The sequence below is a fragment of the Homalodisca vitripennis genome, chromosome 4 (genome assembly GCF_021130785.1).
Source record: "Homalodisca vitripennis isolate AUS2020 chromosome 4, UT_GWSS_2.1, whole genome shotgun sequence".
Taxonomy (NCBI): domain Eukaryota; kingdom Metazoa; phylum Arthropoda; class Insecta; order Hemiptera; family Cicadellidae; genus Homalodisca; species Homalodisca vitripennis.
In genome coordinates this window covers 188,834,113-188,859,392 of record NC_060210.1, presented here as the reverse complement: position 1 = coordinate 188,859,392, position 25,280 = coordinate 188,834,113, and the positions used below count along the sequence as shown (strand labels likewise).

General features: G+C 35.8%; 1 protein-coding gene across 1 annotated transcript in view; it reads left to right on the top strand.

The window, feature by feature from the left end:
• Window positions 1-25,280, top strand: part of LOC124360802 — a 30,592-nt gene extending 5,312 nt beyond the window's left edge. The window contains exons 2-5 of the mRNA XM_046814707.1: window positions 14,998-15,165; window positions 16,660-16,894; window positions 18,511-18,804; window positions 19,930-25,280. Coding sequence (XP_046670663.1) covers window positions 14,998-15,165; window positions 16,660-16,894; window positions 18,511-18,804; window positions 19,930-20,144 — 912 coding nt within the window. The 3' untranslated portion in view covers window positions 20,145-25,280. The remainder of the gene's footprint in view (window positions 1-14,997; window positions 15,166-16,659; window positions 16,895-18,510; window positions 18,805-19,929) is intronic.

The following is a 25,280-nucleotide window of genomic DNA, read 5'->3' as shown; positions in this document are numbered from 1 at the left end:
CACTTGCTATCTTGTTACACGTTTTGGCTACTAACGTGTCACGCCGTGCTGTCTGTAGAAGTGTTACGCAGTGCTGTCCATTAACGTGTTACTCTTTGCTGGCCAATTACGTGTCACGCTGTGTTGGCTACTAACGTGTCACGCCGTGCTGTCTGTAGAAGTGTTACGCAGTGCTGTCCATTAACGTGTTACTCTTTGCTGGCCAATTACGTGTCACGCTTAGTTGTCTACTAACGTGTCACGCCGTGTTGTCTGTAGAAGTGTTGCGCCATGCTGTCTATTAACGTGTTACTCTTTGCTGGCAAATTACGTGTCACGCTGTGTTGTCTGTAGAAGTGTTGCGCCATGCTGTCTATTAACGTGTTACTCTTTGCTGGCAAATTACGTGTCACGCCGTGTTGTCTGTAGAAGTGTTGCGCCGTGCTGTCTATTAACGTGTTACTCTTTGCTGGCAAATTACGTGTCACGCCGTGTTGTCTGTAGAAGTGTTGCGCCATGCTGTCTATGAATGTGTTACTCTTTTCTGTCTAATTACGTGGCATGCCGTGCTGTTCGCTAACGTGTCACGCCGTGCTGTACGCTATTATATTATATTTTTAACACATCCTACTTGCTGGTCTTGGACAATTTTTCGTTATATTATTTAAAAACTGGAAGGAATTTCATGCAGATATCTTGTTAAAAGGGTTTCAATACAGGTACTAATAGAAGATCTGTGACAGTTTGAAAGTTTTGAGCGCAGCGAGTGAAATACTGAACTAATAATCAACCCGACAAAAGTAATGTATTTGTCTTGTTATTACACATAACTTTGTCCATTTAATCTTTGCTGTATCCCTTATAGTTTCCAAGATCCCTTCGGTGTGCACAAAATTGTGGAACACACTGTATGCAATTTTGTGTCCTACACATAATTTAATAATTTAGGCTTTATGTGGATAAGAAACCTTCTATAAACTACGCATCGGTTTACGAAAGCTACGTTAGATATATTCCTAAACGCATTCATTACCTTTTAATATCTGGTTCCCTCCCTCTTTGACGTCGGAAATTTGGAATTTTACGTTTTTTCTGTTAACCATTAGAGTGTTCATTGTAATTGTACATACAGTATCAGGGCGAAGAAATGCCCGGTATAAAAAAGTAACAAAAGGCACAGTCCATCTCGGCCCGGCCGTATTCACTGCTTGTATGGTACCCGTTGTTCCAAACAAAACAAAAGTTCCAACGATGTCCCATCGTTGTTTCGGCTTCACATTACTTCTTTGTCTGCCCATTTCAATCACTCTTAGTCTGTACTTCCGCAATGCAGAGTTATAGCCTCTTTGGGTTTATAAATGGCGCGTTTCGACCGGCCAAACGGCATTGTTAAACACATTCATTGGAGGGGGGCTTTAAAAATTAAACAGTACAAATTAGTTATCTCAATATACATGTTTAATGTCGGGTTAGTTACACCATGTAGGGGTCTTTTCTAGTATGTCCCCGCATTCTCTATTTTAATTTCTATAAGTTAGATTACGTTACTAGAGCTACAAATGTAATTTCTAAAGGTAATTGAGGTTAGGTTAAGCTAGGTTTTTGACAATAATTTGCAAAAAACAATTGAAAAACGAGTTTATTAATTTGTACGAAAAAACACAAATTAGTAATGAAAGATGTTTAAAATAATACACTATCCTGGTGGCCAGAACGCTTTAATGTCCTCCAAGATTTGTTCGGACAAATCTGTGTTTTGGTGGCGATGTTTCCACAGAAACTCACACAAGTATGAGTCTAGCAAGTTGCGACTTGTACCGCATTCGTTCCTATTACGCCGTTTTGCCGACGCCCAGAGCGATTCGATTCTCTGTGTGTGTGTGTGCTCCTGTTGTAGGATCAACAAAATTTTCAGAATGGGTTAGATCACGCGATGCTTGCCCGCTGCGCAGTGCTTCGCGCTGCTTGCTCTTTTAGAAAAAAATTAACTCGAGCTTGCAAAGTCCAAGCCCAGATCAAGCGGCGCGCGTTTATCACTGATAAGATAAGACGAGTTTATACTAGAAGTAGTACCTGGACGTGGCCAAACTCGTGATTCGTCGGTTAAAAGTGACCAACCAGAGTTTCAGGATTTCCCGCTTTTCAATTGACAATGAATTAACCGCTTTAATTACGATCTTTGTGAATGCGGGGACATATTAGAAAAGACCCCCACGTAGAACTTAATATTGACTGTGCCGATTATTATGATATCCGATATGTTGGAATCTTCTCCACCCCGAATATCATAAAATCTATTAAAATATCGTAATAGTCCACGGGAAAAATCAGGTAAATAGAAACGATTTGTATATAATAGTATAGTTTGAAAGAGCCTCTTAAATATAATCAAATGTTCTGTGTAAAATGTTCTTCTATGCCAGCAGTCCTAGAATATATTATGTTTAATTAATTAATCCACTATTTACAGTTCGATTATGTTTAAAGCAGTGAAAGTATGTATAGAGTAAGCTTGATAGTAACTGCAGCCACTGCTGGGCAAAGAGTAAACTACTATCCAGATAAGAAAATTAAAGGATTTAGTAAATATATATACTTTTAACAGTTCATTTAAGCAAAATTAAAAAAAAAACAAAGTTACTATATAACATGTACTATACATTTAAAGACTATTATAAATATAGTCTTGACCCGGCGGAGAAAGTATATTTTGATATTCATTGTTTATTGAAAATTAAATCAGGCTATTGCCACCTACGTATAATTTAATAATATATAAATCTATTTCCTTAATTGGGGAGACAAGGTAAAAAATCAAGTACCGTACAAAAATACTAAGACCTTAGTAAATTACAATGGCCATTAATATACCATTTTTTGGCATATTTTATTGATCGGGGAAACAAGGAAAACTCATACTGGCGTTGGAAATATAATTCACCCGAAACAAAAGTACTCATACAGGTGCAAAGCCTACGAAATTGCGTGCGAAGCCACGGGTAACTGTTAGTAATTTACATAGTAATGCTTTACACAATGTCATATCGATGTTATAATATCTCCCTATGCAAACATCGACACGAGTGTGTGGCGGAATTCGCATATATTGGAATGCGTACAGCGTAGCGGCGCTACGCCACGTTTTGATGAAGCACCCCCTCGACACGGTATACAGCAAACCCTCGACACTGTATACCGCAAACCCTAGACACAGTATACCGCAAACCCTCGACACTGTATACCGCAAACCCTCGATACGGTATATAGCAAACCCTCGACACGGTATACCGCAAACCCTCGACACGGTATACCACAAACCCTCGACACTGTAAACCGCAAACTCTCGAAACGGTATACCGCAAACCCTCGAAAAGGTATATCGCAAACCCTCGACACTGTATACCGCAAACCATCGACACGGTATACCACAAACCCTCGACACTGTATACCGCAAACTCTCGAAACGGTATACCGCAAACCCTCGAAAAGATATATCGCAAACCATCGACACGGTATACCACAAACCCTCGACACTGTATACCGCAAACTCTCGAAAAGGTATATCGCAAACCCTCGATACTGTATACCGCAAACACTCGACACGGTTTACCGCAAACTCGGTGTTTTGTCAATTACGCACATTTCGTTACAGATGAAGACAAAATAAGTTCTGCACCGCAACTTGCTGGAAATGGAATTTATAATTAAATAATCGAATTTTACACCAACTGTGATAATTAAGTAAAATAATATTTTCATCCTTTATGTCTCTAAAAAAATACATAATGGACGACATAATTTTTGGATCTGCTTTTGGTTTGTTTGTTTCATATATATTATTATTTTATTACTTACATTTACCGATTTTCTATTTCTTTTTTCTATCCGTCCTCATGGGCCACTGGCCTGTGCGAGGATCTTATCAAACAAAATAAGGGGGAGAGTCGATACAGTACAAGGTCGATGGTACTGATCAAAAAGTGCTAAGGTCACTGACAGGATTTGAACCTATGCTATCTCTAACTCAAACCCAAAGTCCATTTAGAATGATAGCATGGGGGGCTAGCAGGGATCGTTGGGAAAAGAAGAGTTTCTGTATCTTTCCCAAATAGGCGATTTTACTTCATCGGTCAATGTTTGCTTTGTTAACAATTTTTAATTAATTTTTTAGGCTCAGAAATTCAGTAGCTTAGTAATACCAAATATAAGTCTTCCAATTTGAAATATGATAGTGTACATTTTTGTCAGAAAATCTGTTTTAGAAGCATTTATGATGTTGCCAAGAAGTTTGCCTCTCGTATGAAAATTCTCTAACTCTCCCTATTCTAATTTTACTATCGCCATTACAGGATAATTTCTCGAATGTTTTGGAAATTTCTCAAAACATTCGAGAAATTATCCTGTAATGGCGATAGTAAAATTAGAATAGGGAGAGTTAGAGAATTTTCATACGAGAGGCAAACTTCTTGGCAACATGATAAATTGGCCGCATTGTGCAGATTGTGTAGGTAAATAATTAGTAACTTTACTTAATTTCGAAATTAAGATACATTATGCACAGAATATCTTACGGTATGCTTTTTTTGGATTGCTTCATTTACGCATATCATATGGTACCATAATCTGGGACCACTGATTGCATGTTAACAAATTATGCTGATTAAGAAGAAGTAATTAGAAATATATGTGTATGTAAGGAAGAACTTGTACACGCTTGGCCCATCTAATAGCTTGCTGTATAAAACGAGGTCTAATAAGATTAACACGATGCAGTAGCACGTCAGATTCTATAGAGTATACGCTACAATATCCTCGGGTGCGGTGCAAAGGTAGAACTTGTACACACTTGACCCACCTAATGGCTTGCTGTATAAAACGAGGTCTAGTAAGATTAACACGATGCAGTAGCACGTCAGATTCTATAGAGTACACGCTACAGTATTCTCGGTGCGGTGCAAAGGTAGAACTTGTACACACTTGACCCACCTAATGGCTTGCTGTATAAAACGAGGTCTAGTAATGATTAACACGATGCAGTAGCACGTCACGTCAGATTCTATAGAGTACACGTTACAGTATCTCAGGTGCGGTGCAAAGGTAGAACTTGTACACACTTGACCCACCTAATGGCTTGCTGTATAAAACGAGGTCTAGTAAGATTAACACGATGCAGTAGCACGTCAGATTCTATAGAGTATACGCTACAATATTCTCAGGTGCGGTGCAAAGGTAGAACTTGTACACACTTGACCCACCTAATGGCTTGCTGTATAAAACGAGGTCTAGTAATGATTAACACGATGCAGTAGCACGTCAGATTCTATAGAGTATACGCTACAGTATTCTCGGGTGCGGTGCAAAGGTAGAACTTGTACACACTTGACCCACCTAATGGCTTGCTGTATAAAACGAGGTCTAGTAATGATTAACACGATGCAGTAGCACGTCAGATTCTATAGAGTATACGCTACAGTATTCTCGGGTGCGGTGCAAAGGTAGAACTTGTACACACTTGACCCACCTAATGGCTTGCTGTATAAAACGAGGTCTACCATGATTAACACGATGCAGTAGCACGTCAGATTCTATAGAGTATACGCTACAGTATTCTCAGGTGCGGTGCAAAGGTAGAACTTGTACACACTTGACCCACCTAATGGCTTGCTGTATAAAACGAGGTCTACCATGATTAACACGATGCAGTAGCACGTCAGATTCTATAGAGTATACGCTACAGTATTCTCAGGTGCGGTGCAAAGGTAGAACTTGTACACGCTTGACCCACCTAATGGCTTGCTGTATAAAACGAGGTCTACCATGATTAACACGATGCAGTAGCACGTCAGATTCTATAGAGTATACGCTACAATATTCTCAGGTGCGGTGCAAAGGTAGAACTTGTACACGCTTGACCCACCTAATGGCTTGCTGTATAAAACGAGGTCTAGTAAGATTAACACGATGCAGTAGCACGTCAGATTCTATAGAGTATACGCTACAGTATTCTCGGGTGCGGTGCAAAGGTAGAACTTGTACACACTTGACCCACCTAATGGCTTGCTGTATAAAACGAGGTCTACCATGATTAACACGATGCAGTAGCACGTCAGATTCTATAGAGTATACGCTACAGTATTCTCGGGTGCGGTGCAAAGGTAGAACTTGTACACACTTGACCCACCTAATGGCTTGCTGTATAAAACGAGGTCTACCATGATTAACACGATGCAGTAGCACGTCAGATTCTATAGAGTATACGCTACAGTATTCTCAGGTGCGGTGCAAAGGTAGAACTTGTACACGCTTGACCCACCTAATGGCTTGCTGTATAAAACGAGGTCTACCATGATTAACACGATGCAGTAGCACGTCAGATTCTATAGAGTATACGCTACAGTATTCTCGGGTGCGGTGCAAAGGTAGAACTTGTACACACTTGACCCACCTAATGGCTTGCTGTATAAAACGAGGTCTACCATGATTAACACGATGCAGTAGCACGTCAGATTCTATAGAGTATACGCTACAGTATTCTCGGGTGCGGTGCAAAGGTAGAACTTGTACACACTTGACCCACCTAATGGCTTGCTGTATAAAACGAGGTCTAGTAAGATTAACACGATGCAGTAGCACGTCAGATTCTATAGAGTATACGCTACAGTATTCTCAGGTGCGGTGCAAAGGTAGAACTTGTACACACTTGACCCACCTAATGGCTTGCTGTATAAAACGAGGTCTACCATGATTAACACGATGCAGTAGCACGTCAGATTCTATAGAGTATACGCTACAGTATTCTCAGGTGCGGTGCAAAGGTAGAACTTGTACACACTTGACCCACCTAATGGCTTGCTGTATAAAACGAGGTCTACCATGATTAACACGATGCAGTAGCACGTCAGATTCTATAGAGTATACGCTACAGTATTCTCAGGTGCGGTGCAAAGGTAGAACTTGTACACACTTGACCCACCTAATGGCTTGCTGTATAAAACGAGGTCTACCATGATTAACACGATGCAGTAGCACGTCAGATTCTATAGAGTATACGCTACAGTATTCTCAGGTGCGGTGCAAAGGTAGAACTTGTACACACTTGACCCACCTAATGGCTTGCTGTATAAAACGAGGTCTACCATGATTAACACGATGCAGTAGCACGTCAGATTCTATAGAGTATACGCTACAGTATTCTCAGGGTGCGGTGCAAAGGTAGAACTTGTACACACTTGACCCACCTAATGTAATGGCTTGCTGTATAAAACGAGGTCTACCATGATTAACACGATGCAGTAGCACGTCAGATTCTATAGAGTATACGCTACAGTATTCTCAGGTGCGGTGCAAAGGTAGAACTTGTACACACTTGACCCACCTAATGGCTTGCTGTATAAAACGAGGTCTAGTAAGATTAACACGATGCAGTAGCACGTCAGATTCTATAGAGTATACGCTACAGTATTCTCAGGTGCGGTGCAAAGGTAGAACTTGTACACACTTGACCCACCTAATGGCTTGCTGTATAAAACGAGGTCTACCATGATTAACACGATGCAGTAGCACGTCAGATTCTATAGAGTATACGCTACAGTATTCTCAGGTGCGGTGCAAAGGTAGAACTTGTACACACTTGACCCACCTAATGGCTTGCTGTATAAAACGAGGTCTACCATGATTAACACGATGCAGTAGCACGTCAGATTCTATAGAGTATACGCTACAGTATTCTCGGGTGCGGTGCAAAGGTAGAACTTGTACACACTTGACCCACCTAATGGCTTGCTGTATAAAACGAGGTCTACCATGATTAACACGATGCAGTAGCACGTCAGATTCTATAGAGTATACGCTACAGTATTCTCAGGTGCGGTGCAAAGGTAGAACTTGTACACACTTGACCCACCTAATGGCTTGCTGTATAAAACGAGGTCTACCATGATTAACACGATGCAGTAGCACGTCAGATTCTATAGAGTATACGCTACAGTATTCTCGGGTGCGGTGCAAAGGTAGAACTTGTACACACTTGACCCACCTAATGGCTTGCTGTATAAAACGAGGTCTACCATGATTAACACGATGCAGTAGCACGTCAGATTCTATAGAGTATACGCTACAGTATTCTCGGGTGCGGTGCAAAGGTAGAACTTGTACACGCTTGACCCACCTAATGGCTTGCTGTATAAAACGAGGTCTACCATGATTAACACGAATGCAGTAGCACGTCAGATTCTATAGAGTATACGCTACAGTATTCTCAGGTGCGGTGCAAAGGTAGAACTTGTACACGCTTGACCCACCTAATGGCTTGCTGTATAAAACGAGGTCTACCATGATTAACACGATGCAGTATGTAAGAGAAGCTTTTCAGGCAGTAATGACACAGTTAAGAGCAGTGACTGGCTTTTGTTAAAATGCGGTACTTTAATCCATAATAAATGTCTCCAGCCACATTGGATCTTATCACCGACCATGTTTTTAGGTCGACCATCACATTTTTTTACTAAAAAGCAGATTGTAAAAACATGAGGAAGATTTTGTTCCCTTATTTTTTAACTTTAGAGAAAATTATACAAAATGTTTTTGTTTGGTTTTGTTTGTGATTCTTAAGTATTATTTATCTTAATTTATTTATAATTGAAAATATTTATAACGGCTTTTTCCAGTTCAATTAACAGTATATATCAAAGAGTGTATCAGACCACCTAACTTAACTAATTTAATAGATCTTTTGTTTTAGCTGTAATCCACATTTCCAACCCCAAAAACCTTAGCAAAATATTTTTCAACTCTGCTACATGCCCCAAATGACATTTTTTTTATAGGGATGAACGTTTTAATAACTGTTGAAATTTAAACATAGATCGTGAACCATATTGGAACCATTAACTTGTATAAAACATATAATCAGAATTAAATGGAGCAAACCACTTGACAATATATTTGTTCGATTTTGCACTTTTAAATATTTTCGAATTAATGTTCTCTTTACAGTGGTAAAGATTGTATATATTTTCAAATAGTACATTTGGCTAAAAAAACTGTTATGGCTTCCACGTATATTTTAAAACCCTCTAAAATTAGACGTAAGCAAGCAGTAACCTAACGAAGCTACGTTTACGAGTGTTTCATCGTATTTCACAATGATATTATTTGTATAGTACTGCAGTAATGTCATTGAGACAAAAACAGCAATATTACCTGAGACATATCTATTCTGGCTACTATACCTTTATAGCTCTTATTTTACTTCGAGTTTAAGTTTTGTATTTATAATTTTGTATTTGTTTTCGGACACTTTCTTTTTTGACTTTACGTAGCCTAGACTGTATCTTAGAAACAATAATGTTATACAATAGAAATTATAACACAAATATATACAATTTACATACATTTATAGGCCGGAGGTATTGGAAAGCAATAATCTTAGCGTCTTATTTTGTGTGATTTACTACGTTTTCTTCAGAATCTCCAAAATAGAAAGGTTGGAAAAGGCTCTAGAAGAGCTTTATAAGAACTATATCGGCAGAAAGTAACTGGAAAGTGTACTTATAGCGAATAAATGTGCAAGAGAAACATTCAGACAGTCCAACTTACTTACCTGTTCAATAAAACTTCTTAAGTGTTATTTTTTATTGTACTTTCATTTCGCGCAACTTTAATTCTATGGCACATATGTATCTTTAGCTGATTAGCAGTAAATAAATATTTATTTTAATAGTATACACTTTAGACTGGTGGGTTTAAAAAAATATCACATGCAAAACAATATAAAAATATGTATTTTTTTGGATTTTTAAGCATAAAGAATCATAAATGTTAAACTAAAGGACATTTTTGTTGAATCCTGTAATTAAAAGATGTACAAAGAGTCAATGTAAATTCATGAAGAATTTCAACCATGTATTTTATATAGTTTCTCAGTAATGGATATCTAAGTTAACATGATGGAGATAGGGATATTCAGATTGGATTGCTCTCCCATATTGATGGTCATATCTTCTAAAGGTAGAACTAAAGATTAAAATAGACGAAATAATTGGTTATGACAATATATACAAACTTTTAATGTTTAAACACGTATTTAAGTATGATAGGGGAATTTATGTGAATGTCGAGTTCACCATCCTCTTGGTGCAGTGTCTGGGGTTACAGACTTGACTACTGAAATCTGGAGTCAGGTTCGTCTGAAGAGATCCAAAAAATGTCGGTGGCGAAGAAGCTTAAAATGAAATCGTTACACCATTTCGATATCAGAGACACCTAGACCACAAGATATAGTGTAATATAGGTGAAGAGATATTCTCATTACCTCATCAGGTGCACAATTGAGTGCACTGCAATGTGATAGACACGATCTCTAAGCACGGTGGATCAACCGAGTTTTCTACACACATAGCTAGGTACTGTAAGAGTAATGGTACTAATGAAGAGTAACATGGAAAATATGCATTTCTATTTGTCTGTTAGCTGTTTGTCATAAAAACTTTGTATGAAGTTGTTACGAGAAATTTTGTAAATCTTGGGCTTATTGAAATCTCCATATAAAACATCTTCCATAGGTGTATGATTTGGCCGTTCTCTGTTATAGCCTTAAACTTGTAATGGTCAATCCAATATTGTGTAGTAATATTTTAATATTTTTTAGAATAATATTTTGATTTTTTCATTAATTTTCTTAAATATTTTTTACCATCTAACATAAATAAAGTTTGCATTTAAATCATTACATAAATATACTCTATTACCTCCTACACATAGAATTGGTGGTAATTTTTCCATTCCACTATTCTTACAGCAATAGTCAACACGAGCTTAAAAATCTCATGGGAACGTACAGAAGTGTGATAATCCAAGATGAATAGCAAATGAAACCAATCTTCTTCACGACTCACCTTTTTAGAATAAGAAGAGAAGCAATAAAGAAGCCCTTTCAAATTATCTTGAATGTGAGGTCCAGGAGAAGAGCTGTTATTTACAAGGCGGTTACGGTTCCAACTGCCTCCCATTCACTGAATTATCTCTAGACTTTTATTGCCTCAGAACGAGATATCTTTCTCGGTATTAAAAACGTTGGGAATCTCTGGCAAGCGTAATTTCCAGATTTATTAGGAACTATATAAAACTTCCAGGTTAAGTGTGAGAGTAATTTAGAGTTCCAGACTTTTAGCTGTTTTAAAAAATAGATAATGTTTCTCAAACTAGCTAAAAATGTATCGTTACTATTAATAGTTTTATAAATTATATTTATTCGAAATATAGGCTATTCGTGATTAAAATTATCGATTATGGATAATACGAAAGGATAGCCCCGATTACTTGCATTTTTTATATTCGACGTTTCGAGAGTTAATATCTACTCCCTTCTTCAAACGAAAACCTATAAACATAAGATGGGTAAAAGCAACGCTTGCGTCGAAACAGATCACCCTGTTCCTCGTATAACTGAGAAAGTGTAAGGTTCGATTCCCGTTGCTGACATTTTATGAGCCACGGCACGTTTGGTTCTTTTAGGTAAGACAGTTTTAGTTTTCTTTGAAACTGTTGATGGAAGATTTATAACCTTCTTATTGCATGCATGTGTGCTACTTGGCATTTAAATTTAGTTTGTCTGAGTTTGGAGACTTATTTTTCTTTTTAATTCCTGAATTTTTCTTTCATACTTGGCACATTCATACAAATATTATTGATTCTGCATACTATTGCTTATATTTAAAAAATTAATATAATATTATAATAAGCTTTCCAAATGTGTGACATTATTACTTTAAAAAACTGAAAGTTTTAGTCTTGTTGCGATGCACTTATAATTGTTATCTGGCTTTAGTTTATTTTTGTTGTTTCTACTATCCTTATGGTGTAGGAAATTGTCGCTATTTTAGGAAAGAGTAAAAGCAAATGGTTTATAGGTAGAATATCGGCTGTTGTAGTTTATCCTTATACCAAAACATATGCCTTTCATCATATGGCACCCAGCTAAACCAAGTTATTATTTTAGACAATTCTCTTATATAAAATTCACTATAAATCACAGGACAGGACTGAACATTTAACAGTTAGTACCAGAATACTGCCTTAAGATTCACGTTATGTTTGAGAAAGGACTATAATATAGTCCTACATTCGCATATAAAATTAACAATTCATTCATTAATTCATAGCCAGAACTTCAATGACTTCAGTAATTTACTTTTGACTTCTTTAATTGGAGCCCCAACAAATTATTTTTATCTTATTTTTTGTTCCCAATTAACCGTGATTAATTGATTTTGGCATTGATACTAATGGACTATGTAATAATCTAACATGGGTATTATTATTTCTAAGTTTAAAAATTTACTTAAGTTCTCAAAACATTAAAAGCTGCGATTTCTAGCAATTAACATTGAACAAAATACTCGTACTTAAACAAAATTAAATATTTCAAATTAGTAAACTTAAATGAGGTTCAAATATATATATATATATATATATATATATATATATATATATATATATATATTAATTGAAATTAAACTTAGACAACTCATTTTGTAAACTTTATGCAGTATTTTGATTATGCAGTATATTAAATTACAGGCAAGTTTCTTCTAAATCAGGAAACGCCTTAGGCAATGCCTTGAAACGTCATAGCTGTGGATGCCGGAGCTAAAAATTAAAAATCAAGTTCAAGAATTTAGAAAATATTTAATTTGTCAAACATACTTAAAGGAAGTATCGAATTAAAGATATTTTCTAGTTGTGTTTAAATATTCCTAAAACCATCCATATTTAAAATTCATCATCTATTTATTGGTACTTACATCATACCAGTATGGAATCTAAATTAAAACTATCCATTTTATTCTAGATAATACTGTAGTTGTGTTTATATTGCTACTAATTAAAACCACCTAAAAAGGCCTAAAGGCAATAAAACTGCGACTGTTTGTTTGCTTTAGTGACGGTCAAACGAATTATTGGATGCAGTTGTTTGTATATGGGAGCAACACAACATCATGTTAGTTATCTAGTCTAAATCATGGATGCTGATTTGCATATATTCCCAATGTAATGCAGTCTATATTTATCGAAACCGTATAAATATTCAGTTTTGTTTCAATTCATAATGTGAGACATTATATTTTATTATGAATAATCTCTTTTTGAAAGTGTCTAGATTGAAGGCAGCAGAATATACCACTTAGAGGGTATTAATTTGTATAAAAGAGGATTTCACGTTAATTCAATTTTCGTCAGTGAAGCAATTCAGAGTTGAATGTAAACCCGTTGATGACGAACACTGGCCGACAGCGGTGCAGCGATTTGATGAAGCACTCCCCCGACACAAGAGATAGCTTCCGCAGACAAGTTTGTGAGTTTTGTGAAATATCACTCTTTTTGTTCTCACGGCCAACTTCTGGCACGGCGCTTTTTGACGTGGCAAAAACTGTGTGAATCTCACTGTACCTTTTACCTCGCACTCAGTGAATTTTTTCCAGAGTATAAAAGATTGAGTAGGTTTAGAAAAACACATTAAAATTAGTGTTTTGACTCTTCTCTAAATCAAGCGAATTGTTTCATATCGCTTCATTCTTTTAATAATGAACATTATATTAAAGATTATATCCAACAATATTTAAATTTACTCTATAATAATTTTTACAACGTTTAATTCAACCAACAGAATAAATGTTTCGAGGTCTATTTTGTAAGACAACAAACATTTTGAAGTCTTACATACCGTCAAACTGTAGTCGTCATGTTTTATATTCTGCAGAAGTATTTTACCTTGCTTTACAAGAATGAGGGTCGGGTAACTTTCTTATCTTATCTAAATATTTTACCTTGCTTTACAAGAATGAGGGTCGGGTAACTTTCTTATCTTATCTAAATATTTTACCTTGCTTTACAAGAATGAGGGTCGGGTAACTTTCTTATCTTATCTAAGTATTTTACCTTGCTTTACAAGAATGAGGGTCGGGTAACTTTCTTATCTTATCTAAGTATTTTACCTTGCTTTACAAGAACGAGGGTCCGGTAACTTCCTTATCTTATCTAAATATTTTTACCTTGCTTTACAAGAACGAGGGTCCGGGTAACTTTCTTATCTTATCTAAGTATTTTACCTTGCTTTACAAGAATGAGGGACTAAGCTAGTTAACCTCTCACTAACCTTTTCTCTCTTTTGGCTTGAGTATTGATTACTTACTGATCATTAAGACCTATTACTGAAAAGATGTTCATAAATTTCTGAAAAAGTATAGATTATTCAAGCTCTACGGTGTTACACACTTGACTTTCGTTAGGATCGTTCACAGTGAATGAATCCTTATCGCAAGGATGGATTTGACATTCATCAATATCTGAAATTTGAAAGTCATTTAAACTGAAATGCTTAAAAGCTTAGTTTTTCTAAAGAAAAGGTCTCTTTGAGCTATATTCTGTTTTACACCATGGATAACGAGGCTGTACGAGAAAAGAATATATTCACTGTTCGAGACCTGTAAGAAGGAAATCTCACTGTTCGAGACCTGTAAGAAGGAAATTTACTGTTCGATACCTGTAAGAAGGAAATTTCAGACAGTACAGGGTTTATTGTAATGGTAAAACTGAGCTATCTGTAACACAAAAAACACACTTGCTGTGTGTCCGCCGCAATCAATGTGTTAAACTATCTCTAGCTACAGAATTCGTTGTTAAGGGAAAGAAAACATTAAAAGATGGATATAAATCATTTCTATCTACCTTATATATCAAATGTCCCTTAGAATGAAGTAGCTTAAACGGTTTTTTATTGGCCGTTACATCCTAGAGCTACTGAAACATTGCCAATTCACGTAGTAATGGATTATTAACATCTCATGAATTCTAAAATCCCATAATCTTATTCAGACTTCTCACAAAACAAAAATGGGAAGAAATTTTAAAATGGTAAAACTGTATTCATGCTCTATTAATATATTAAGTTAGTATTTATGTTGAGATTTCATGTTGAAAATTGAAATTTTTGTTGAAACACATTTTTGTCCACGACAGGTTAGCTTCAACAACGGCAGCGGAAGACCAGGGGTGTATAACACGACTGGCCCCATAGTGCTGCAGTCTGTGCCGAGGGCCGAGCCCATCACCTTGGCAACTCTAGACCGTGACTGCTTCATCATCCCCGTGGCCAGCATCGACCGCTTTCTACCAGCTGGAGTGCCGGTCAGTTGAAACTGCACCAGGGTGATCAAAATCTCCTCTAAGTTTGCTCATTTTAAACAGTTTCAGATCAAAAAAAGAAACTTGGGATCTTTTAATAAGAAAATTTGAGTGTTTCCGCTTCCACACTATACATTTTGAAATAGTAGTCCTCCTTTTGTTATAGATCATTGGAGAGGCTCCACAACTTTTCTATTTTGGATATGTTTAACGTCATTAAATAATTTATTAAACCTTATAAATATCGTAACCTTGATATTGAAATATCCATCTGAGCAAGATCTGTGAAGTTAACCCAATCCAGAAAGCACTAATATCGCATAAAGAATGTGTTTTTAGTGTTTGTTGGTGCTTCAATCCCCATCGTTAATGTCCATATGTCTTGGAGCTATTGGCAAAAACTGTGGACAGGGTTAACTCCCCCCCCTTTCCCATATTGTCTTATCGTTGTTGGGAAAAACATTTTATGGGTATCACTTTATGGAAGTGATGGAAACACAATTAATTATTCAATGACCAGTACATTCTGGGAAAATATTTATTTTTCGCTAGGGCCTTATATAATTATAGTTTGTGCTGAATTACATTAAAATGTAATAGCAGAATGGGACTATTCTCTACTTACCGTTCTCTAAAGTCCAATAACATTAAAATGACACCTAAACGTATTATAGCACCCTATAGATGTTAGTGGATGAAAACAATTATAAGACACAAGCAGGAACGATAATCTGAAAAAGATTATAATTCCCTTTAACTTTTATTCATTTATCTTTTAATTAAAGTCCTAATTATTTTCATCAGAAAGAAGTACTGTATATGTCCTTATGCTTTCAATTATGAATAGGTTGTAAGTTTTAAGCAATATTTTAAGCCTTGATGCATCATTTTGCACGCAATAGTGGTTCCCGTGATGATAACTTTGAGTGGTAAACTTTGATGATAATTGATTAAACAGTTTGAGATACACAGAATCAGAATGACACAATCATTCCAAATAGTGCCTCTCTTCATGATGACACTTTATCCACAGCTTCTCTTGGCCAGCGATAAGCTCAACCAGCTGACTGTGTCAGAGCCAGATGAATCAGTCTTTTTGATCATTCTCCTGATCAGAGCTACCAAGCCACTTGAACCTATCCTATAGACTATAGAGCATTCTGACACTCTTCATAAAGTCAATCTTTCCACAGCTACCCCTGCCCAGTGCCAAGCCGAGCCAGCTGAGTGTTCTCGAGGTAGATGACCCAAAGCTCTGTGTGTTGATCCACCTGATGACAGCTATGGAGCCAATTATAGACGATAGAATATCCTGAGATCCTGCATAAAGTCACTCTGTCCACAGCTACCCCTGCCCAGTGCCAAGCCGAGCCAGCTGAGTGTTCTCGAGGTAGATGACCCAAAGCTCTGTGTGTTGATCCACCTGATGACAGCTATGGAGCCAATTATAGACGATAGAATATCCTGAGATCCTGCATAAAGTCACTCTGTCCACAGCTACCCCTGCCCAGTGCCAAGCCGAGCCAGCTGAGTGTTCTCGAGGTAGATGACCCAAAGCTCTGTGTGTTGATCCACCTGATGACAGCTATGGAGCCAATTGAGCCTATCCTTGAATCTCCCCTCGTAATGCCCTTGGTCAAGCAGAAGACAGCAGCGTGTGATCTGCTCACAGAAGTGGGATCTGCCAAGACTGCCATGGAGGGCATGCTGCTCTCCAACCTAGAGCGGAATGGTGAGTAATGTGGATACTCCTAATGCTGAAATGTGAACCAGATTACTCAAAACTTGCAGCTCTCAATACGGTGGTAGACTTCACACTCATATTGCATGGGCCATCTTGCACATTTCTAGCCAGATGGATAGACTTATATAGTGCAGATATTCACAAGGACATAAATAAATTTGTGGATTTTCTTGTTGTGAAGCCCAACAGTAATCAAGCCGAAATATTTAAAGAATTTTGGAGCTACCACAGTATGTGAATCACATGTGTAAGGGAAGGTCTGGTGTCCAAATTCTTTAAGGCATTTACTTTAAGTTTAGTTACAGTAATATAGGGTACAATTCTGCTTAGACCAGAGTTATTTTTATCACTACTGCATATCTCTTAGTGTTAGTTACTAACTTGACAATGTATCCTGCTTGTTAAGTTTCTCTCAGAGATTTAAAATCTTTGATCTATGAGAAAGTTAGGCTCAAAAATAAATTCTTACTCATTAAACTACTGAGTGGTAAAAATGTTTTAACTAGCGTGGTGATCTTTTGCTCATGTTATAGCTAAGTTCCCTTTAATCACGTATTCTTGATCATGTTACAGTAGAATTCCCTTCAATCCGTACTCTTGCTCATGTTTATTTATTTATTTACATACGGTATACACCATTTCACATTTGTTATAGGTATTGTGAAAATACAAGAGGCTTGATATAAACAACTTACATAAATAGTTTACATGCATACATGCTAAAGCAAACAGAAGCAAAAAAATAAGCAAAACAAGTGCCAAATAACATCAACATCGTGAATAAAAAGAAAAATTACAACAGCAATATAGTTCATAAACAAGTGCAACATGAAGGTGGAACCGTAAAAAAAGACTTAATTAAAGTACCGGTAGCGTATAAAATATAGAGTTACTTATATACTACTGAGACATACATATGCATATGAACAAATACAATCCGAAAGAAAAAATAAAGATTAGCGTAGCTTATGTTCATTGATATATATAAAAAAATCACAAGAAACCATTTCCATTTAGCAAAATATAAAACATGCTACAATACATGCAAATTTTGATGCTATTATAATAATATATGAACAAAAGTGTTAAGAAAATAGCAAGCAATATATAACATTCACAAGAAACCATCTCTATTTAGTGAAATATACAATATGCGACAATACATGCAGGGTTCGATGCCATTAAATATAAACAAAAGTGTTAACAAAAAAACAAAAACAAAAAAACAGCAAGCAAAATATAACGTTCAGTGTCAGAGTTTCACGTGTGGCCAGAGAGATATTTAGTGACCTCCCTCTTGAATGATGTGTCGGACATGCTGAACAAATCAATATGCGCAGGAAGACCATTTCCCAACCTGTGAATTCTCGGTATTGTACTGTTGTACGCATAGTTCGTAGCGAGGAATTCCCTCTCGAAAAGCTGCACAGATCTTGAAGATGGTCGAGGACAACGAAGATTGATCCTCTCTAAAAGTCTCGGGGAATCACAAGACGACGACAAAATCTTCTTCAAGAACATCAGGTCAGCAATTTGGCGTCTGGTGCTCACATGCATGTTACAGCGGAGTTCCCTTTAATCACGTACTCTTGCTCATGTTACAGCGGAGTTCCCTTTCATCGCATACTACCTCATAAACAAGAACCAGACAGATCCTCGCGAGTTCTTCTACAACTGTCGCGCCACCTCGCTGAAGAAGTTCGACCCGCAGTGTACGCGATACACGACAGCGCACACGTTTGACCTGTTCAACGAGGTAGCGACCATCGCCAGGCCGCCGCTGGAGACCGCCACCAAGCGGCCAAACTCTGACGCCACTGGGTACATCATCTCCGTCTACAAGGTGTTCGAGGGCGACGATGGCGAGAAATTTGAGAAGAACTGGCTCTACTGGACGGGTGAGTTGAGTTCCCTTGCACAACTTACTGTAATTATTAAATTAGACCTTGAATAAAATGGCATTTTCCAACTGTCAAATATGAACTTTAATGTCTGTGCGGTGTGTTTTCTGATATTTATTATTTGCTTTTTGTAATATCCTTTCTATAACTAGAAATTAGAACATAATCATTTATATTTTCTTCATTTATTCTTCGTCTATTCTTTTTATTTTAGAAATTGAACCTAATTGAATTATCCAAAGTACCTTGACTTTTGCATGGTCCAACATCATGATTACTTTTTTATTAGCATTAATAATCTCTCAGGTCCAAACTCAGCATTATTGATTTTTATGCCACTAGACCAAAACATCAGAAACAATGAAATGAGGACGGGAGATAAGCATAAGATTGCAAATGGACTTCAATGGAAAAGTTTACCTTTTTCACTCTGATCTCTTACTGAATTGGCTTTTATTTTTGGACCAGGTGTGCTAGACTCCTAGCTATTTTCCTCCGGAAAAGAGGATTCATCTTCATCTATTGTTTGGCAGATCATAAAGGCGTCAACCCCTCCAGCTTTTTCATGTCCTCAGTTGTGCAGGCAATAAATACTGTGCAAATTATTCCATTCTCAGCTGATGTATTGAGGTTTATGTAGTTTCCACTTTCAAATTATATTCACTCAGGAGACATAATTACCAAGTCTGTGGGATTGCGGAGGATAACTCTACAAAAGTCTCAGTTCACGGGAGACAAGCTCTACCTGCTCATGGTGGAATGTTCAAACTTCCTGCAGGACCTGAGTGATGACGTATTCATGTTGCAGGGGCCAGGATGATCTACCGGTACCTGCCCAAGTCTGTGGGATTGATTGCGGAGGATAACTTTCCAAAAGTCTCAGTCCACGGGAGACAAGCTCTACCTGCTCATGGTGGAATGTTCAAACTTCCTGCAGGACCTGACTGATGACGTATTCATGTTGCAGGGGCCAGGATGATCTACCGGTACCTGCCCAAGTCTGTGGGATTGCGGAGGATAACTCTGCACAAGTCTCAGTCCACGGGAGACAAGCTCTACCTGCTCATGGTGGAATGTTCAAACTTCCTGCAGGACCTGACTGATGACGTATTCATGTTGCAGGGGCCAGGATGATCTACCGGTACCTGCCCAAGTCTGTGGGATTGCGGAGGATAACTCTGCACAAGTCTCAGTCCACGGGAGACAAGCTCTACCTGCTCATGGTGGAATGTTCAAACTTCCTGCAGGACCTGACGGCTGCTGCAGTTCTAATACCGGCTCTAAGAGCACGTCTCTGTGGCTACACCGGTCTTTACCGCACCACAGCCGTCTTCTAATGTGATACATTCATTGTGTTCTTACTATTAAACTATTGTTTAAGATACTATAAATAACAATTTAATTGTAAGTGAAATGGTTTTGTTACCACCGGAGTCCTCAGTTTATGTGCTTTGGAAGCTTCCAGTGAGATTTAGTTGTTGTGCATGGGACCATGTTACATGAAAAGAAAAGAAACTTCCCAAAAATTTATATAATTTTTCCTAGTTCATGGTTGTAACTATCAGTCCTTTCAACTATAGGCAAACTTGAAGTCCTACAATTAAAGTTGCGTAAATAACACAAATCAACATTTTTGCGTATTACGCTATTTAAAGTGTAGAAAAATCCGAAATGTAATGTAACAAATATTAATAGATATTCATAGGTATGAAAATCATAATCTGTTTCATTGGAATTCAAGTACTTTGTAAAGTAGGAAATTTCTATTTTTTTAATTACTAATCGCCATTCATCCAGAAATGTGTCTAATGCACACCATTTGCTTTGTAACAATTCACTGTAAAGTGTTTAAAGAAAACATTTAATTTCATCTAATCAGGAAAATGAAAACATTATACACAAAAAATGAAACTATTTTTCATTGACTAGCGGATTATTAATACTTTCTGCAAGTTATCAAAAAGCATACAAGTATGTTAACCGTGTTATAATATAAGGATCGGCTCTAGACATTTTGACACCATGGTACTTCAAGCTACCAAACCTACATTTTTATATACAGAAGAGTGTCCACAAAGTCATGTCACACTTTTAATTCATCATAGCTAATCTATTATTGATTGTTGGTCTATGAAACATATATAAATGTAAAAAACTGTTTGTAAAGTTTTGTTTTAATTAACTAAGTTACCCACTGTTCTCATCTGTGGCTAATGTTTTTATGAAAACAGCCATAATGGAAACTTTTTCAAGAAAAGTTGATAATATTTTATGGCTAGCTAAATTTTATACTGTGATTTTAATGCAGCATTAGTATCTTCGAGTGTTTCGTGAAAATCCATCTAACAGACGCAGCATTTAATTATGGGATAAGACGTTTACGGAAACAGACAGGTTATTGGACAAAACGAGGACAAATGGGCTATTAACAAGAGATCAAACCGCTTTGTGGCAACATTGGCAACGATGGAATGATTGTGAAGGAAACAGAATTTTTCGGACTTTTGCCATCGTTCAGTGAAACAAAAAAATCAGTAACACTACTTTTCTTGTTTTTTGTTTTACTGAACGATGGCAAATGTCCGAAAAAATCCTGTTTCCTTCACAATCATTCCATTGTCAAAAATAAACTGCAAACCTAAGTATATAGTTCACAAGAAAGAAAAGACAATCTAATGGTTAAAAACCTCAACTATTGCACGCTTTGACAAATTAAAGAGTTGACTTTGCTGTATAAAAATGGACTGGCTAAACATTTTATAAACCGAATTGTTTTTATGTTGAGGCTACCTTTCACTTGTCTGGAAATGTAAATCGTCATAAAGTTGGTATGAACACTTAAAGCAACGAATCAGAGTTGCGATTGAATCATTTAGCCCAAAATTCCTGATAAAAAGGTGGGAGGAGATCAAAGTTTGCTTGGACATTTACAGGATAATTTATGGTGCTCATGTTGAGCTTAGAAAAACTATTTAAAGTACTCTCTAATCCTATGTTAATATCATTCAAAGTTGTTTAACAAGGTGACAAGACTTTGTGGACACACTGTATATTCACGTTCCTATTTATCATTATGAATTATAAGGTTCAATAGGCATGTTCCCAAATATTTAGGAGTCTGCTGTTAAGGCAGCATTTTTGGTCCAGTAATAACAATGCTAAACAAACAACACCTTTATTTAGTTACACCATCCAAAAATTATCAAACTACATATCAATATTACGTATGACTGAGCTGGACCTGAACATGAATTTATAGCATTAGGTATAATAAAATAATCCAGTACTTTGTCGATGGTGAGAAATTACCAAAACACATAAAGAGAAACCCCAATAAGTGCTCAAACTATTTCCGATATCCGATGAGCAAGACCTTAGTTCCACTTTCGTCCCTCCGTACTCACAATCATCCTATGAACGTTGACCAGGCATTGGACTAGTGAAAGGCAAGTGTAAATTGTTCTGTATAAGTTGTACCTGACCAATGAAGAGCTCAATTGTCGTACTTCTAAGAACGCGTCGTGTCCACGTCATGGCACCTCACTCTAAGCACCACCAGAGATAATAATCACAAGTTTTCATAGTTTAAATCAACTTTCAATCGATTTAGACACTTAATTCCCCTTAGTTCACTGTAGTTATTCGCATTTTGTAGTTAAGACTTTAAAATATTTATTAGCTTCTACTTGCATTCAATAGCCTTTCTATGAACAATCTTCCAGTTCAAACTCTAGAGCGAAAATTTCATCGGTAATAAAAATTATATAGGAATAGACAGTATTAGAATAGGTTAACAAATTTCCCAGTAAAATATAGAATTTTCCCCATACGAATAATTAGTCAGCGATAAAAATAGACAATTTTGGAATTACGTGGATATTTTTATAAAGTTGTAATTTTTATTAAATAACCCCCAAGAACTCCAACTGTTTTTAAAACGCAAGAACTCACACGTAGAAGTTACCTCCAGACCTAAAACATTGTAGGATTACTTTATTGATTGAATAATTAATTTGCTATGAATAGCTATAAATGTTATTTCAAATCTTTAATGAAAGCAGTCATACATGTTTGGCTAACTGATACATTGATGAAAATTAAAAAAAAATGTTCTAACCTAACAAGTGCTCGATAATTATAACAATATTAAAGTAGTAAAAATATACTTTGAGTGTATGGAGTCTAGCTTTGAAACTCTACGCTCTAACTTTTGAATAAGTTTAGACAGAAATGTTGGAATCAAAGAGTATGTGATACACTGTGTTTAAAATTGCACGTCATGTGGATGGTGTGAACAGTTTTCCTCTAACTACATGATTTGGATGTAAATAAAAATAAAAAGTAGCGACTTATCAAAGATGGCTTTAACTAAATTAATTTCAATTATTGGATTAATTGATTACATAATTGAGTAATAAGTACATCTCTTCATGGTTTTCCTGATTTATTATAATTATTTAAGAAATTAAACTGAAATATTTTTTTAATTACATTTAAAAGTGCACCTTAATATTTTAAATCCAGACCAACATTTAAACTTAAATGAGTTGGGATTAAAGTCATTCTTGACACTCTGCAGTTTTTTAATAATATTATTTATTAAAACCTTTAAAAAAGAGAAATTTCCAAGCAGGATATTTTCATTTTTAAATTTTGATTTTTTTCTCTACGCCCTATTCTTTTATACCATTAATGAGTTTTGTAGCCTGAGGCTTTGAAATATTACCTTTTTTCCAGTCATGTTGAGGAAAACAAAAAATCACAGTATTCTACAATACAAATTATTTATTGTAAAATAAAGTTTTGTGATACTACAAAATAAAAAGAATTGTGCTAAAGAACGTTCAGAAATATTTTAAGTAGTTTATAATGCTTGAAAAAATATTGTTTTTATACAAAGCAAAATATCATTGTTGTGAGGTAACTTCTATGATATGAGTTCTATTAAGTTAATAGTATTCCTTTAAACAAAAACCTATTTGCCTGAAAATATATTACAGTTACATTTAAAATTGAGTTTCAAAATTTTACGTTGCTAAATTTTATAGCAGTACACAGAAATGATTAGGTACTTATAAACATATTAAACTCTAAATTATTCAACTTTGGGATTTAATATTATGTTAATTATTAAGTTTCTTTGATAGAAAGGTATAACTGTGTGAAAACCTTTCTTCGTCAAACAATATTTGTTTTACATTTGAATAATATTGTACAGGGTGTTCACAAACTATCCAGTAATATTTTGGAAATTTGTTCTTCGGGTCAAGGCAACCAAAAAACATAACATAAATATGAGCCATAAACGCTTAGTTTTCTGTTTGTTTGTTTTTTTAGGTATTTATTTTTTTATTTCAAAAACCAGTTAAGATAAAAAACATTTCTAAGTTTACACTATTATTGCTTTTGCCGTCTCAAATCAATTGAAAAATTAATGTTATTTTGTAATTTCACGTAAGATGGCAGTCAGTTAAATTTTTAATAATTAGTAACTAAAAATGTTATAAAAATTTAATTGCATACATTTTGACACTGAAAATATAAAATTCGGTCAAGAAATAATTTGGATGTAAGCTTTGAACTATTGCAAAAACGCACAGCAAACTGTTGTTTACCCATTTACGGCACCGTTTATATTTCATTTTTATTTTTGTTTTGAGACAAAGGAAAAATCCTCAAAATATCACTGGAAAGTTCATAAACACCCAGTATATTACAAAATATTGTGTTTTATAATACGAATATGAGTTAAATTGTTTAGAATGAATCAAAGGTGTACTAACCCATAATATCGTTCCCAAGATATAAGATATTATTACTTTTTCGTACACTGATTTCCTTTTATAATGTCCCAGAACATTAATACTTTGCGTTTAGGAAACTAATCATCCACAAAACAACCTCAGTCATAAAGACTATATTCTAACTAGAAATGGCTTCCGTAGATGAATTGTAGGTAAATAAATACTTCGATTAAATTAAATTTCACTACTATTCTATGCAAGTTGAAAGTTATCTACAATGGCTTTATATTAACGCTAGAATTCTATAACTTATTTCTAATATTAAACTATTTTTAAATTAGTTGTTTAAGATGACAAATATTTTTTGTATATATTATAAGCGTTGTTATTGAATTTTATATTCTAAAAAGTTTCTGCCTGTGATTTAATTTCATGTCATAACATTAATGTATTTATTTCACCAGCATTATTAAGGTCAAATTTTGTGTTACGTAAAACTTCAACATCTTTCAATTGGTTACGTGAAATATGTTATGTACGTATTGTTTACGTTTGAAATACGTGATTGTTGGCGACATATCAACTGTTAGGTCTAAGCTCATCTCACAAGTTGGCTGCCGCTACTCGTCAACTCTATGCTATCACGACTTGTGCTTCAAGCGTATTTTAAACTTTATAAGCATAAATGACATTTTATAGCAGTTTTATTAAAATATTTAAGAACGTTGA